This window comes from Heptranchias perlo, chromosome 2 (assembly GCF_035084215.1).
Source record: "Heptranchias perlo isolate sHepPer1 chromosome 2, sHepPer1.hap1, whole genome shotgun sequence".
NCBI classification, from domain to species: Eukaryota; Metazoa; Chordata; class Chondrichthyes; order Hexanchiformes; family Hexanchidae; genus Heptranchias; species Heptranchias perlo.
In genome coordinates, this window is record NC_090326.1 from 147775759 (window position 1) to 147790720 (window position 14962).

The window sequence follows — 14962 nt, forward strand, 5'->3', positions numbered from 1 at the left end:
AAACGAAACCTTGACAGTAATTCACCCAGAGTTAAGTCAGAAATAGATTGCAGAGTGGAAACTTTGCGGATCTTCGGTTTTCTCCCTAGTTGGTTCTCTTTGGTCGCGGTGGCTCAATATTACCCGGTTGGTTGGTGGTAATATTCGGTTGGTTGTTTCGTAAGGCCCTTGTTGCCGCGAGGTGTCTGATGGTCACTGGGACTGTTGCTCTGGTTTCTTCTTGTGTGTCGGCCTGCTTCTAGAGCTGCTGTCCTTCCCTGTCGAACTGCTTTCCTTGTTGTCTGCTGGAAACTGCTCTTCTTTCCAGACACAGGCAGAACCAAGACAAGCACCCCACCAGAGCCAGCAAGCCAGAGAGAGAGAGAGAGAGAGAGAGCTTTCGCCTTGTGGATGTGTCTCTTACAATGGTCTGTTTAAACAGTTCTTACAAAGCCCTTAAGAATCTTTGATGGCTTTTTGATGGTCCCAATCATATTGCAAATTGCTTCTCCCAATGTGTCATTGTTAATTCTGATTTTGAGCTTGTCACATAAGGCTTCCTTTTGTATCCAACGTCCTAGGTGTTGATGGTTTTGCTTTAAAACAAAGACATGGCCCCACCATGTCTGGAAAAGTTGCCTCTTTCAATGGGAGTGATTGTCGACCCCCTGCGGTCGGTTTTGCATTAAAACAGAGACATGTCTGAAGCTCCACGGTGTGTGTGTTGTTGATTTCGTCTGGTGACCTCTCAACTATTCTTCCATTTTAGGATTATAGTCAAGTTTTCCCATACTCAGGGTTTTTTTAGGGTTTTTCTCCGAGTTTTGGGGGATCTGTGAATTTTGAGAATCTTACAATTCCCATGTGCCTGCTGGCTTTGTCCTTCTAGGTGGTAGAGGTCGCGGGTTTGGGAGGTGCTGTCGAAGAACCTTGGCGAGTTGCTGCAGTGCATCCTGCAGTGAAGCCACAGTGCGCCGGTGGTGGAGGGAGTGAATTTTTAAGGTGGTGGATGGGGTGCCAATCAAGCAGGCTGCTTTGTCCTTGCTGGTGTCAAGCTTCTTGAGTGTTGTTGGAGCTACACTCATCCAGGCAAGTGGAGAGTATTCCATCACACTCCTGACTTGTGCTTTGTATATGGTGGAAAGGCTTTGGGGAGTCAGGAGGTGAGTCAACTCCCCTCAAGCTGCTGAAATTTTGGAATCATGGGGGGTGGAATTGGCCTTGAGCAGTAGGACAAAACAGGCGATAGTGAATCGGTAGCCTGTTTACACCCAGTGCCCCCGCCCCACCCAAGATTTTCTTTTCCATTGACTTCAATTTTGCACCCCCACCCAAAGCCAATTTTACACCCATAGAAATTTGGGTGGAGAAGGAGGCGATTTAGCCCATCGTGCCTATACCAGTCCTAGTTAGATATCAGCGAAATCTCCTTTAATCCCACACACCCATTACTTCCCTGTACCCTTTAATATTTTTTCTCTTCAGGTATTTATCTAATACCCTCTTAAAAGCCATGATTAATTTGGCTTCAATAGCCACTTCTGGTTAACACCTTCCTGATTCTGATTACTGCTTGAATGGAAAAAAAGAATCTAATCTCCCCATTATGCATTTAGTACTAATCCCACCTTTATGGCCAATTCTTAACTGATTTGTTTTTAACCAGTGAAAATAATCTGAAATAATTTGCCCTCTCAAACCCTTAGCAATTTTTTTGAAAACTTTGAACACTTCCATTAGATTCGCCTCGACCTTCTCTGCTCTAATGAACACAGTGCTAGTATTTAAGTCTGTCATCCTTGGTATCGTCTTAGTAAATATATGCTGCCGCTTTTCCATAGCTCCAATGTCCTTTCTATAATGGGATATTTAAAATTGCTCTCAGTACTACAACAATGGACTACGTAATGTCTTGTAAGTTCATTGTCATCTCTGCTTTGATTTTTAATGTTTTTTTTCCTCTATCCTCCGGTTTTGGCCGTCACTGGCAAGGCCGGCATTTATTGCCCCATCTCTTGTTGCCCTGGAAACCAATGAGTGACTTACTAGGTCACTTCAGAAGGCAGTTAGGAGTCAACCACGTTGATGTGGGATTGGAGTCACATATGAGCCAGACTGGGTAAGGGCGGCAGGTTTCCTCCCCTAAATGACATTTGTGAACCAGTTGGGTTTTTATGACAATCCAACAGCTTCATGGTGACTTTTGCTAATACAGTACCAGCTTTTTATTTCCAAATTTTTTAAACTGAATCCCATGGTGGGATTTGAACTCACATCCTCTGGGTTATTAGTCCAGGCCTCTGGATTACTAGTCCAGTCGCATAACCACTACATTACCATACCCTTATATATATTTATATTTACTGCCCCTATATACAAAATCCAGCAACCTGGTTGCTTCTTTTATGAATTTTTCCAACTGCTGTCCTGCTTTTAAAGACCTGTATACCTGTGTTCTTACATCTGTCTCCCATTCAATGTATACCTGTATTCTTAACTCTGTATTCCATTCCATGTATACCTGTATTCTTAAATCTGTCTTCCATTCCATGTATACTTGTATTCTTAGATCTGTCTTCCATTCCATGTATACCTGTATTCTTAGATTTGTCTTCCATTCCATGTATACTCTTTGATCTGTCTTCCATTCCATGTATAGTAGTATTCTTAGATCTGTCTCCCATTCAATGTATACCTGTATTCTTAACTCTGTCTTCCATTCCATGTATACCTGTATTCTTAAATCTGTCTTCCATTCCATGTATACTTGTATTCTTAGATCTGTCTTCCATTCCATGTATACCTGTATTCTTAAATCTGTCTTCCATTCCATGTATACTTGTATTCTCAGATCTGTCTTCCATTCCATGTATACCTGTATTCTTAGATTTGTCTTCCATTCCATGTATACTCTTTGATCTGTCTTCCATTCCATGTATACCTGTATTCCTAGACCTGTCTTCCATTCCATATATACTCTTTGATCTGTCTTCCATTCCATGTATAGTAGTATTCTTAGACCTGTCTTCCATTCCATGTATACCTGTACTCTTAGATTTGTCTTCCATTCCATGTATACCTAAATTCTTAGATCTGAATCCTTTTTATAGGAGAGCTTAGCTAGGGCGTGGGGTGTGCAAGAGGAAGCTCTGTGAATAAACGTTTGGAAGCAACTAAAGACCAGGCTCTAGTATTCTTTCCTTCACCACATGGCTATCCAGTTTTAACACGGTGGAGCAGCTCCAGCCCGATTTTCAGACTTCAAGCTGGCAAGCGGCACAGGGACGTCTGCTTGGCGCCTCGGGTCGTGCTGCCCAAAAGTCAGAATCTACCCCAGTGAATGTCATTTTGTTGCGGCATAATGTGTAGTGAATAACCTGGATGTACCAATTTTTACTCAAATGCACCTAAATCAATGTTTGAAAAGGTATTCAGAGATCTCTTTTGATAGCTCAGTTGATGGATGCACCACCCAGTGTGGACCAGGAAGGTTCGCAGGTTTGATTCTCAGTTTGCTGAGTTAGCTGATTACAGCTGGGGCAGTGAGATGTGCATTACGATTTCTCTCAGAAACACAGCGTCAAGAAAGAGGAAAATCAGCCAGAGTTCCCATTCCTGATTGCTATTCAGTGTTCCCTGAGCCATGTTGCTGGACAGTGCATGTGGCTGGACTTGTCTCCACGATTAAACAGCCTGCTGGTACTCACTGCTTGGAGAATGAGCACTTGGGTAAATTACTAGAGGCTGACTAGGTGTTTAGGATGATTAAAGGAGTTGATTGGGTGGATAGAGAGAAACTATTTCCTCTGGTAGGGGAGCCCAGAACAAGGGGGCATAACCTTAAAATTGGAGCTAGGCCGTTTAAGGGTGATGTCAGGAAGCACTTCGCACAAAAGGTAGTGGAAATCTGGAACTCTCTCCCCCAAAAAGCTGCTGAGGCTCAGCCAAGTGAAAATGTCAAATCTGAGATTGATAGATTTTTGTTTGGCAAGGGTATTAAGGGTTACGGAACCAAGATGGAGTTAAGATACAGATCAGACATGATCTAATTGAATGGCGGAACAGGCTCAAGGGGCTGAATGGCCTGCTCCTGTTCCTATGTTCCCATGAAACCCTACCCCCAGACCAGTCAGTGTCCTTATGAGAGGAAGTTGGAAATTGAGCAGAAAGAAAACTTCTAACATACGATATTATCAAGAAAATTCAAATCCAGGGTATGTTTCTGTAAAGTCACTATTTCTAAACTGATCCTGCAACTTAAAAAGAAATAACATTTAGCTGTCTTTTCCTCTTTTGGATGCTGTTGAACCTACTGTGCATTTCAAATAATTTCTGTTTTTAAAACATTAACACACATTAAACTAGAAATTACTGTTGGCAGTTGTTACAAATTTCAGGTCTGCCTTAGATATTGTATAGGAACAGGAGTAGACTATTCAGCCCCTCATGCATATTCTCCAGAGTACAATCAGAGTGCTGGTCACTCCCATAAGCAGTGGAAGAAAAGAATAAATAAAACTGTGTAACTTTTGAAGAAACTTTGAGGAAACAAATTCCTTTGTTCACTGTTAGAAGTGAAATTGTAACTGTGAGCAGATTCAGCAACATCCAAAAGAGGAAAAAACAGGGAAGTCCGAAACAAGGACAGAATTAGAGCTAGGCCATTCAGGGGTCATGTCAGGAAGCACTTTATCAGTTTTTTTTTTAAGTTGCAGGAGCTGTTTAGGATTGGTGACTTTGCAGAAATACATCCTGGATTTGAATTTTCTTGGTAATATATGTTAAAAGTTTTATTTTCTATGAGCATGAAGAAGGTATTTGCAATTCTGCTACAGTACTGCACTGAAGTGTCAGCCTAGTCCTGGGCTTAAACACACAACCTTCTGGCTCAGAGATGAATTACATAGAATGTACAGCACAGAAACAGGTCATTTGGCCCAACTGGTCTATGTCGGTGTTTATACTCCACATCACCCTCCTCCCATTCCCCCTTCATCTAACCTTATCGGCATATCCTTTTATTCCTTTCTTCCTCATGTATTTATCCAGCTTCCCCTTAAATGCATCTATGCTATTTGCCTCAACTACTCCTTGTGATAGCAAGTTTCACAGTCTAACTACTCTCTGGGTAAAGAGGTTTCTCCTGAATTCCTTATTGGATTTATTAGTGACTAGGTTACATTTATGGCCCCTAGTTTGGTCTGCCCCACAAGTGGAAACATCTTCTCTACGTCTACCCTATCAAACCCTTTCATAACCTTAAAGACCTCTATCAGGTCACCCCTCAGTCTTCTCCTTTCTCGAGAAAAGAACCCCAGCCTGTTCAATCTTTTCCCATTGATATAACCTCTCAGTTTTGATATCATCCTTGCAAAAAATGTTGGCACCTTCTCCAGTGCCTCTATATCCTTTTTATAATATGGAGACCAGAACTGTTCACAGTACTCCAAGTGTGGTCTAACCAAGGTTCTATACAAGTTTAACATAACTTCTTGAGTTTTCAATTCTATCCCTCTAGAAATGAACTCCAGTGCTTAGTTTGCTTTTTTTGTGGCCTTATTAACCAGCATTGCTACTCTTAGTGATTTTTTTAATAACAGTTAATTGTCACGGCATCAACCGCTTTTGGCTGGATAGTGTGTCTATTGTTTTGCAGGAACAATTCAAAGATTGAGTCTTACTTAAGACGGGTTCATTTTAAAACCTGTATCATATATTACACATAGAGGAAAAACTGCCTTGGAGACAATTCATTTTTTTATATTAAAAAAAATGTTTCTGTAATTCACTACGACAAAACATAATGGCTGAACTTGCAGTTAGTGCCCCAGGAGTAACAACAATGTGTCCCACCCAGCTCCTCAGCTCTAATTGTATCAGCCTCCACACAGTTAATGCACAGTGTTAGGCATCGCACCCCTGGTTAAATGGCTTCAGGTCACAGTGTACGGTAAGAAAATTCATGCGAACAGATTGAAAGCTAAAACGTTGATATCAGAAATTAAATTAATGCAAGTGAGAATGAAAAAAAATCTAATTAAAATAATTTGAAAAATGGTTTTAAAATTGGTCTTGACACCAGCATTTACCAAGCTGTCATCAACGATACTGCAAGCTACACATTCAGATCAAGCGCTTAGAAACAAGCAGTGTGTGTTTTTTTTATAGCTGGGAACTAATATTGACAAGCTGCTAATAGGCATATACAGAGGACTGAAAATGCATACCCTTCGTAGCTAATTACCAAGCTGCTCTACTGTAGAACGGTATAATCTGCGGAACTCCCAGCATGCACTTTGATAAAGAAAAAAAAGCCATTAATTTCTCCTTATTGTAATCTAGATCACAGTTGAGACATACACAGGGTAGAATAACTGCTATTAGCAGCGCTGGCAAGATTATTCCTCTGAAGCCGCATGCTTAATTACATAGAATACTGCATAAATTGTCAAGTGCAAAGAATAATTCTGATAAATTAAAATACTAATTAAATAGGCCTTTGCAGAATTTTGAGAACATTATAGGGTTCAGCTCTTCCAGCCTATTTGCATATTCTTCATCTGGGGAATTTCATTTTTTTAAATAATTTTTTTGTTTTTGTACGTGGGAGCGTTCAGGAAAGATTCACACACAATAATTCGGTTAAAGCTTTAGTAACGTGCTGTTTCCCATTTTCTATTCTTCACGTTTCTTTTGCTTGCCTCTCTAATTGTCTGTTTTGAAAGTGCTGCGTGATTAATTAACAGGCCAGGTTTAATATATATCAAATAATCACCTCCATTTTAATTCCAAGCAGCAAAGTGTATTGAGTGATTTGTTAGTACAATTTTGCAAACTCAGAAATAAGTTATTAAATGATGCAGTATATGATTTATATCTCTCCTTCCCTAAATGAATGACTGTGCTGCCTTATTATAACCACTGGTATATTTAGAAGTTGGCGAAATCAAAGGATGTTTTTGGATGTGAAATATAGGAGGGGAAGCTTTTTTTAGTGTTTCTGTGGCTACCCTATGAAGGAGGCATTAAAGGATTGAAGCTGCTCTGTGAAAATCGAGGACCAAATGTGTCAAAAGATCTGTTTTGGATGAAGAAGTCCCTTTCAGTTCATTTGACCTCATCCTTCCAGCAGATCATTCCAACTGTCTTTTGATTACCACATTTAACAAGAGTACATAATATTCATTCATCCACATAGCTCCACTCTATAACCCTGGCAAGCTACGCAGACAGCAGCCTCCCCTTCTGAGCCCAGCAGCAAAGAAAACACTCTCGGTCTATACCTATCCTTGAAATAGCTAATTCCACTGCCAACTAGATAGGCATTCAGCTCCCTTTTGAAGGAATCGATTGGCACAACATAAATTGCTTTGCCTGGAAATGCGTTTCATTTTTCCACAATTCAATAGTTGGGGGGGGGGGTGCAAATATTCTTCAAATCTGTCGTCTCGTTTGACATTTACCGTGTATCTGCTAAGTGAAATTATTTTCCATTCAGTGCTCAAACTGGTAGCAAAGCCTTGCTGTCTGTGTGGGAACAATATATATATTAATTATAAACGGTAGCTGAGTCATGTTGCTTCAGCTTCTTGTTTTGCTCCTTAAAAACATGTGCAGCACTAAAGGCAAAAAAAAACCCGAATCTGAGTATCTTCTTTTAAACATTAATGACTTTTCCTCGATGCGAAACGTATACTAGCGGGGCTCATCCATACTCATGTTCATGGCGATTGAATTCTTTTCAAGTTTTTTTTTTAAGAATAAAATTAATTTCACCGGATCCACCTTCCCTTCAAAACCTTCAGTTATTTTCAGTATTTCAGGCATCGATATAGTGGAATACAATTGGCCAAGTACTAACATTTTATAATGACTGCTAGAAAGACAGAATAGTTGTGGTGGGTAAGAGTTTTCTGCTAGCTGTAAACCCATTTTTTTCTTAAATTAAAAATCCAGCCCAAATGATTTAACTCTCCTCTAGTGAGAACAACTGAAGACAACCATCAACACCACCAACCAACACCACCAACACCACCAACACCACCAACTCTAACACCGGCATCAACAACACATCAACACCAACACCACTAACACCATCAATACCGCCAACCAACACCACCAACACCACCAACTCTAACACCGGCATCAACAACACATCAACACCAACACCACTAAAACCATCAACACCACCAACCAACACCACCAACACCACCAACTCTAACACCGGCATCAACAACACATCAACACCAACACCACTAACACCATCAATACCGCCAACCAACACCACCAACACCACCAACACCACCAACTCTAACACCGGCATCAACAACACATCAACACCAACACCACTAAAACCATCAACACCACCAACCAACACCACCAACACCACCAACTCTAACACCGGCATCAACAACACATCAACACCAACACCACTAAAACCATCAACACCACCAACCAACACCACCAACACCACCAACACCACCAACTCTAACACCGGCATCAACAACACATCAACACCAACACCACTAACACCATCAACACCACCAACCAACACCACCAACACCACCAACTCTAACACCGGCATCAACAACACATCAACACCAACACCACTAACACCATCAATACCGCCAACACCAACACCAACACCAAGTTATCTTTGTAATCTCCTCCAGCCCTACAATCTCCCTGAACTCTCCATCCCTCTGACTTTGCCGTCTTGTGCAATCCTCTCCTCCCTTTGCCCCAGCATTGGCGGCCATGCCTTTAATTGCCTAGGACCCATGCTCTGAAATTCCTTCACTAAACTCCTCCACCTCCCTCCTCCTCTTTTAAAGACAAATAGGGCCATAGTACAAAAAAATGTTAAGATGTCTAAAAATGTTAGAAAGACAAATCTAAAGGCACTGTTTTTGAATGCACGAAGCATCCATAATAAGGTAGACGAATTAAAAGAACAAATAGATGTAAACGGATATGATATAATTGCGATTACAGAGACATGGCTGCAGGATGACCAAGGCTGTGAGCTGAATGTCCAAGGGTATTCGATATTTAGGAAGGACAGGCAAAAAGGAAAAGGAGGTTTGGTGGCGTTGTTAGTAAAGGATGAAATCAGAGCAATAGTGAGAGAGGATATTGGCTCAGAAAATCAAGATGTAGAATTAGTCTGGATGGAGTTAAGAAGCACCAAGGGGCAGAAAACACTGGTGGGAGTTGTCTATTGGCCTCCAAACAGTAGTGGTAATGTAGGGGATGGGATCAAACAGGAAATTAGAGATGCATGTAACAAGGGTACTACAGTAATCATGGGTGACTTTAATCTACTGGCCAAACCAAATTAGTACAAATACTGTGGAGGATGAATTCCTGGAGTGTGTATGAGATTTTTTTTAGACCAGTACGTTGAGGAGCCAAACAGGGAACAGGCTATCCTAGATTGGGTATTGTGCAATGAGAAGGGGTTAATTAATAATCTTGTTGTGCAGGTTCCTTTAGTGTCCATAACATGATAGAATTCTTCATTAAGATGGAAAGTGAAGTAGTCCAATCCGAAACTAGGGCCCTAAATCTAGACAAAGGAAACTACGAAGGTATGAGGAATGAGTTGGCTATGATAAATTGGGAAGCTTCATTAAAAGGCATGACGATGGATAGGCAATGGCTAACATTTAGGGAATGAATGTATGAATTACAACAATTATACATTCCTTTCTGGCGCAAAAACGCAAAACGAAAAATGGCCCAACCATGGCTAACAAAAGAAATTAAGGATAAAATTAGATCCAAAGAGGAGTCATATAAAGTTGCCAGAAAAAGTAGTAAGCCTGAGGATTGGGAGCAGTTTAGAATTCAGCAAAAAAGGACCAAGAGATTGATTAAGAGGGGAAAAATAGAGTGAGAGTAAACTTGCAAGGAACATAAAAGTGGACTGTAAAAGCTTCTACAAGTATGTAAAAAGAAAAAGATTAGTGAAGACAAATGTAGGTCCCTTACAGTCAGAAATGGAAAAATTTATAATGGGGAACAAGGAAATGGCAGAGCAATTAAACAAATACTTTGGTTCTGTCTTCAAGGAAGAGGACACAAATAACTTCCCAGAAATGCTAGGGAACCAAGGGACTAGTGAGAAGGAGGAAATAAAGGAAATTAGTATTAGTAAAAAAAAATAGTGCTGGAGAAATTAATGGGACTGAAAGCCGATAAATCCCCAGGACCTGATAATCTGCATCCCAGAGTACTAAAAGAGGTAGCCATGGAAATAGTGGATGCATTGGTTGTCATCTTCCAAAATTCTATAGATTATGGAACAGTTCCTGCAGATTGGAGGGTGGCAATTTGTAACCCCACTATTTAAAAAAGGAGAGAGAAAACAGAGAACTACAGACCGGCTAGCCTAACATCAGTAGTAGGGAAAATGCTAGAGTCTATTGTAAAGGATGTGATAACAGGACACTTCGAAAATATTAGCGAGATTAGACAAAGTCGACATGGATTTATGAAGGGGAAATCAAGTTTGACAAACCTACTGGAATTTTTTGAGGATGTAACTGGTAGAATAGATAAGGGAGAACCAGTGGATATGGTTTATTTGGATTTTCAAAAGGTCTTTGATAAAGTCCCACATAAGAGGTTAGTGTGCAAATTTAAAGCACATGGGATTGGGGGTGATATGCTGGCATGGATTAACAGACAGGAAACAGAGTAGGAATAAGTGGGTCTTTTTCAGGGTGGCAGGCGGTGACTAGTGGGGTACCGCAGGGATCAGTGCTTGGGCCTCAGCTATTCACAATATATATCAATGATTTGGATGAGGGAACTAAATGTAATATTTCCAAGTTTGCTGACGTTGTGAGGAGGATGCAAAAGAGGCCTCAATGCGATTTAGACAAGTTGAATGAGTGGGTAAATACATGGCAGATGCAGTACAACCTGGATAAATATGAAGTTATCCACTTTGGAAGGAAAAAACAGAAAGGCAGAGTATTATTTAAATGGTGATAGATTGTACACCAGTCACTGAAAGCAAACATGCAGGTGCAGCAAGCAGTTAGGAAGGCAAATGGTATGTTGGCCTTCATTGTAAGAGGATTTGAGTACAGGAGCAAGGATGTCTTACTGCAGCTATACAGGGCCTTGGTGAGACCACACCTGGAGTATTGTGTGCAGTTTTGGTCTCCTTACCTAAGAAAGGATATACTTGCCATAGAGGGAGTGCAGCGAAGGTTCACCAGACTGATTCATGGGATGGCAGGACTGTCGTATGAGGAGAAATTGGGTCAACTAGGCCTGTATTCACTAGAGTTTAGAAGAAGGAGAGGGGATCTCGTTGAAACGTATAAAATTTTGACAGGGCTAGACAGACTGAATGCAGGGAGGATGTTTCCCCTGGCTGGGTGGTCCAGAACGAGGGGTCACAGTCTCAGGATACGGGGGAGGACATTTAGGACTGAGATGAGGAGAAATTTCTTCATTCAGATTGTGGTGAACCTGTGGAATTCTCTACCACAGAAGACTGTGGAGGCCAAGTCACTGAATATATTTAAGAAGGAGATAGATAGATTTCTAGACACAAAAGGCATCAAGGGGTATGGGGAGGGAGCGGGAATATGGTATTGAGATACAGGATCAGCCATGATCATATTGAATGGCGGAGCAGGCTCGAAGGGCCGAATGGCCTACTCCTGCTCCTATTTTCTATGTTTCTATGTTTAAGATCCTCCTTGAGAACCTCCTCTGACCAAGCTTTTAGTCGTCCGTTCTATCACCTTCTTTGGAGCAAGTTTCTCACTGCAGTATTGGTAAATTGAACAAAACTGCAAAATATCTAGCCTTACACCCTCCATTATTCGTCTTTCACTGGTTACCTTCAGCGGCATAATGTTTCCATGGTCCCAGTAGCATAGGAACTATCTCAACATGTAATAATCCTCATTAACACCTAATCCCATTTCCAAGTCAGATTCAGGCTGTAACCTTCAATTTGGTAAAATAGTACCTTTGTTTACACTTTCTGATCCAAATGGATACGCAATCAACCAAAGGGAAAGCAACAAGAATATTATTAATAATTAAAACCATTTCCAAAATATGCAAACATTTATCAAACATTCCCCTCTGCCCAGGAGCAGATTCTCATTCTTTATAAAATGGAAAGACTGAGAAAAGAAAGAACTTGCATTTGTATAGCTCTTTCCCCGACCCCAGGACGTCCCAAAGCTCTTTACAGCCAGTTAAGTACTTTTCAAGTGTAGTTACTGCTGTAATATAGGAAACGTGGCAGCCAATTTGCGCACAGCAAGATCCCACAAACAGCAACGTGATAAATGACTAGGTAACTTGTTTTAGGTGGTGGTTGAGGGATAAATGTTGGCCAGGACACCAGGGGGAACTCCCCCTTCTCTTCTTTGAAATAGAGCCATGGGACCACCTGATGGGTAGCTTTGTCGCTTGCACATTCTGCTGCTGCACACATCCCCTTTAATGATGGTGTTGCCCCACACTTTCAGTTGTGGGGTCCTCTGTGCATCTAACTCCATTTTAAGCTTGTCTCATTTTTGTTTTTTTTGCAGTGGGCAACAAAGAAAACCTAGAAAAAGAAACAGGATTAAAAATCTTACAAACTGGCATGGGAGAGGTAAGTTCAAATTACTGCTAGTTTTAACGGGGCGGTACTCTGTGTTCTAATCTGAATTAATATATTTGTCCTGCATTACAGTACTGTCAAGCATCTGCGATATTTCAGTTGCATTTTCCAAAGTGCAGTTCATTTCAGGTTCCAAACTGTGGGATTATGAGGGTTCAGGTATCATTCTGAACACATTTTGAAAGAAAATGTTTACACTTAAAGTCTTAATACGCCCATAGTTCATCAGCCGGCTCCAATGCATACTGACCTTGGCTTTGCATCAGAGCAAACTGTGTAGTGTAATTACTAAAATGACAAACAAAATTCTGTTGTGTCTAACATAGAATTTACAGCACAGAAACAGAACAAATTTGGCCCAAATGATCTGTGCCTGTACTTAGGCTCCACATGAGCCTTTTCCCACCCTATTTCATCTAACCCTATCAGCATGTCTATTATATGACTCTATAAAATGGGGAAATACTTTTAACAAAAGTACTCCTTCAGGCTTCCATCCCCTTTAACGCACAGCATATACAACAACAATGGCTACCTGTGAGTTGCAAAGCAGGTTTGAGCTCATAAACCACAAGTCTAAAAGCCATTCATTTGATTGAGGGTAAGTGGTCCTCCTAGCACTATTTAATCATCATTATCAGGTAGACAAATGCAATAGATCAGTTGTATGTTTTTAACGTAACCCAGTGGCTGATAGTCTGTCTGTAAGTGGCTGGATGTTCTTCTTGTGGTCCCTGGAATGTGCATGTTGTGTCTGGTGTAATGTGCTGGAGATTACTTACTGTAGTTGCATCTGCATGAAAATATGTCACAGGCACGTCAACGTGTTTAAAATGAACAAATTAGAAAACAGTGCAAACAAGAAACAGGAACTTATCACTAGGCAAAATAAAATGCGGTAAGGTCCGGTGCGTAGGTTGGACCTATATAAGGACTATAATGGCCACACACAAGAAGTTTACCTTATGATCAGTCTTTTGTTGCTTGGCCTGCTTGTTACGTTTAAGATAATTGGCAAAAGAACCAGGGGGGGAGATGAGGAGATTGTTTTTTTACACAGCGAGTTGCTTTGATCTGGAATGCAATGCCTGAAAGGGAGGTGGAAGCAGATTCAGAAGTAACTTTCAAAGGGAATTGGATATGTACTTGAAAAGGAAAAAAACTGAAGGGCTTTGGGGAAAAAACAGGAGAGAGGGGGCTAATTGAATAGCTCTTTCAAAGAGCCAGCACAGGCACGATGGGCCGAATGGCCTCCTTCAGTGCCATATGATTCGACAAAATAATAATAGCGTGGAACTGCTTTCTCCTGTAATTTCATTGTGAACGCTCCTGACCTCATTGCCTGCCTGCACCTGAGCCTTGAAATTGCTGATGCATGCGTCTGCTCATGAACTTCACATCAGTTCAGCTTTATTGTTAGACCGAAGATTCATCAACCAAAAGTCCATTGTTTCACTCCCACGATCCTGATCTCCGCCCCGTTCCTGTGGGGAGGATCAAACAAAGAGCTTGTAATTTACCCCCAAAGAACAGCAATTAGAGGAGGAGTCATCCTGCTCCATTCTTCCACACTTCCAAAAGGCCAGTTTCAGCAGTTGGTGCAGTTTTGCTTGTAGGTGACCTGCGAGGCTGCTTGCTGGAATGGTGCTTGAGGTAGGCGACCTAAGGAAGGGGAATGGTGGCGAGGGCTGGGGGGGGGGTGGGGGAACACATTGAAAATTAAAATAATATTAAAACCAGAAAACCAGAAAACGCTGGAAATACACACCTCACTTGTCAGCATCTGAAACAGAAAAGACAGGTTAATATTTAGGGTGGAGGCTCTTTGTCAGAATTGAACCCCTTTATAGGACTGAATAAAACAAAGCAGGGAGAGCAGAACAACAACAACTTGCATTTATATAGCGCCTTTAACATAGTAGGAATGTCCCAAGGCATTTCACAGGAGCGTTATCAGACAAAGTTTGACGACAAGCCACATAATGAGATATTAGGACAGGTGACCAAAAGTTTGGTCAAAGAGGTAGGCTTTAAGAACAACAGATAAAGTGCATGAGTGCAGACATACTGAGGTAGATCTTAACTATTGGGTGGCGGAGTGCGCTGACTGGCCGCCCAATAGTGCCGGCAGGAGGCACCGTTCATTTTGAGGACCGAGCCTCATTACCACGCCACCAAATGGCCAATCCGCTGTAGCTCGCTAGCTGTGGGCCGGCGCAGAATCGGGGGGCCCAGAGACCAAGGGCTAGCAGCAATGTAGGCCTGGGGTTTGGGGTGGGGAGGGGCCAAGGGTGGTAGCCGCCCTCATTAGTCTTATGGAGCACTCCTGCTCCTCGCGGA

General features: G+C 41.5%; 1 protein-coding gene across 2 annotated transcripts in view; it reads left to right on the forward strand.

The window, feature by feature from the left end:
* Window positions 1-14962, forward strand: part of ptprn2 (protein tyrosine phosphatase receptor type N2) — a 924398-nt gene that overhangs the window by 656146 nt on the left and 253290 nt on the right. For both annotated transcript variants that reach the window (XM_068008124.1, XM_068008134.1), the window contains exon 12: window positions 12549-12613. In XM_068008124.1, coding sequence (XP_067864225.1) covers window positions 12549-12613 — 65 coding nt within the window. The remainder of the gene's footprint in view (window positions 1-12548; window positions 12614-14962) is intronic.